Below are 3006 nucleotides of genomic sequence, written 5' to 3' on the forward strand. Positions count from 1 at the left end.
AATACAGCATGAGGACGCTGACTGATAAAAGCTCGAGGAATCAAACGAATACATGCATGAATGTGTGAGGAAAGCCACAATGACGTGGAGAAACATTCCCAGATTCCAGAGAACACAGGCACCTTGGTGTTCCCTTGCCTTACCGATCAAAATTACTGGTCTAACTCCTGAGTTACTCAGCAGGTTTTCAGGAACCATTACAGTTTCCCCTGCAGGAATGGGCCGAGGTTGTAAAATTCCAGTTAATGGGGTCTGTGGAACTGGGGCAGATAAAAGGGGCTCTGGAAAAAAAAAGTTGTTTAACAAGAAGGATTAGATACGAAAACTGAAGGAAATACAATTAAAAATGCAGTTCTGATCACATAAATATAGACATTTTATAAATCTAATAGTTTTATGGATCTTTATTAAAATAGTTAATGTGTATCATATAAAATTAGGAGTAAAAAAACAAAGGGAAGAAGAAAACTAACTATAGTCATAGCATTAGGAGATAACTACCATTTGGCATTTTAGTAGTTTTCTGGTTCTTTTTCCACACGCAATCTTTGGGATTTTGTTGGGTATTTTTCTCCCCACTCCCCAGGTTACCAAAAGCATATTTGCCCACTGTGTAAACTTTGAAAAGAACAGACAAATATGAAGAAAGATACCTTCATCATTAATCAGTACCACCAGAAGACAGCTACAGTAACACACTGGTATAATTCTTTGTAAATATGCAGTCTTTAAAGTTATTCATTTAAACGAATTTAAGTTTTTAGAGAATCCCACCTGTCTTAGAAATGGTACACTTAAGAGTTGTCTATTTAGCACAAGGTAGACAAATGTTTGGATGTGTAACTGTAGCCACCAAAGAGCCACAGTTTGGAGTGCACGGAGGAGAACCAGTTGGTCCTGCAGATTCTAGCCACAGACAAAACCACAGAAGCCAGGAGTAACAAGTACAGGTCACTCAAAGAATCAGACCACTGAAGGGCAAATCGAATGCCACTACTGACAGAGCACATCCATTTGTGCCTTGTGAATGGCTTATCATGAGTTTTATGGATTAAAACTAAGCTGAAGGCTGAATGAAAGTCAATTGTGATAGTACGTGTGCTTGTAGGGGAAGCAGATGTGAGGGGGCCAAAATATTAGCTACTGTCAGAGCCCTTATGGAATTTTGGATGCAAGGAAGGAAATTTACCTTCAAGCTTTCAGGGAAAGAACAAGTCTAGAAGATACCTTTGCTAATAATAATAATTAAGGGCCTGGGATTTAGCTCATTGGTTCCGCTGCCTGCCTCTCAGGTGCAAAATCAGAGTTTGGTCCTCGGTACCAAAAACAAAACCAAACAGAGTAACAATAATAATAATAATAATTTTAAAAATGTTTAACTCTCTGTTAAAATCTTACCAGTTCTTGAAAGGGGGCGAATTGTAGGAACAGGTACAACTAAACCAGGTTGGGGGACAGGTGACCCAGGATACCATCCCCGGTGTCTTTTCTTTGGTGGTCCGCAAGTGAAGATGGCAGCTGAAGATAAAAAGGAAGATAGCTTTGTCCTCCGCAGTGTGGACGAAAAGTGAATGCCAAAGTGACATAGGATCTTTACTTTGATTTACTCAGAAGGTCTAAGTTACTCTTCTAGAGGTAAAGATAAAAAGTTAGAAAAAGCCACACAAATGAATCCAACACCAGACTAGGATACCTAAAAATCTGTATGCTGTTTTACAATTTTATTCAGATTATTTCATTTGATTCTATGACCATTGCTGTGAATCTGTAGGACAAGTGTTATGTCCAGGGTCATACAACAAAGAGGAACAGTGAGTCCTGTGCACTAGTCAGCAAAATTAATGATTTTTGGTTTTTTTGGGTACCGGGGATCGAATTCAGGACCTTGTGCCTACAAAGCAGGTGGCAGAACCACTGAGCTAAATCCCCGGCCCCAAAATTCATGGTTTTTAAAGATGTTTTCTTATGCATTTGTTTCAACATTTAGTACCCAATTAGGCTCTTGAATGCAAAATCACCAAGATATTTAAATATTATTGCTCAGACCAACCATAAACCTTCAAGACATGTGTAACAAGCAAAGGAAAAACTCCAGAGCCTGTGTCAGATCATTCAGTGTTCAAAAATCTGTAGTTCTTCTCCTACTACAAGGCGCACTGTTTCAGTACTCTAATGGGTGCTGTACCTTGGTCTACAGCCGCATAACTAGGTCGTGGTGACAAGGAGTAGCTCCCTGGGCGGGCCGGGGTGAAGATGGATGCGGCTGTCTTCCCTCCATGGCTGCTGCTCCCACTGGCAGCATCTGTAGGACAGGAGGGGGCTACTAAGGACTCAGGCGGGGTGGACATGGCTTTCTGCGGTGCTGCTGCCCTTTGAGCAACCTCACACTTGAGATTTGGGGAAACCTCAGTGAAGGACTCAGCCCAGTCCCATAAAGCCAGCTACAACCATCCAAGCAGTGCCTTCGGTACAGTTAGATGCCGTGCGTCAATTAGAAGAACATGTTTCCTAAGACCCCCAAGAGATCCCTCAGAATCATGTTTTTTCTTTGCCTAGGTCTTGCTGTGTAGTCCATGCTGGGTTAAGGAGTGGGTGGAGTCCTACAGTAAGGATTCCTCAGATCCTCAAGTGTGCATCTGATCAGATGGCGGCTGCTTTGCAGAAAGCAGTGAACTCACTGTGTAGCCACGGCTGGCCTTAGACTTGCAGTCCTCCTCCTTCGCCCTCCCAAGTGTGGGATTACAGGCGTGCACCACCATGCGTGGTGCTGGAATAACTTCCAGTGGAGTCTTTGGAGGTGGTAGAATGGGGGAAAACTATTATTATTATTTTAACATTGCATCATGGAAAAAGCCAAACATAAATAAAAGGAGAGAGAATAACATAATGAACTTCTACATATCCATGATACAACATCACCATTTCTTTTTGCTTGTTTGTTTTTGAGACAGGGTCTCACTATGTAGTTGAGACTGTTCTGGAACTCACTGTGTAGCCCAGGCTGGT

At 41.9% G+C, this 3006-nt stretch overlaps 1 protein-coding gene across 1 annotated transcript; it reads right to left on the reverse strand.

Moving 5' to 3' along the window:
• Nucleotides 1-16: 16 nt before the first annotated feature.
• On the reverse strand, nucleotides 17-2664 carry LOC104864956 (GREB1-like protein; the record flags this gene model as incomplete). The annotated part of the gene is made up of 3 exons (XM_010628282.2): nucleotides 2186-2664; nucleotides 1399-1518; nucleotides 17-281 (listed from the first exon to the last, which is right to left on the reverse strand). Coding segments are annotated over exons 1-3 (548 nt in total), but the record flags the coding sequence as incomplete, so codon positions are not given.
• Between the last annotated feature and the right edge of the window lie 342 nt (nucleotides 2665-3006).

This window comes from Fukomys damarensis, unplaced genomic scaffold (assembly GCF_012274545.1).
Source record: "Fukomys damarensis isolate Sample0158 unplaced genomic scaffold, DMR_v1.0_HiC HiC_scaffold_57423, whole genome shotgun sequence".
Lineage (NCBI taxonomy): Eukaryota > Metazoa > Chordata > Mammalia > Rodentia > Bathyergidae > Fukomys > Fukomys damarensis.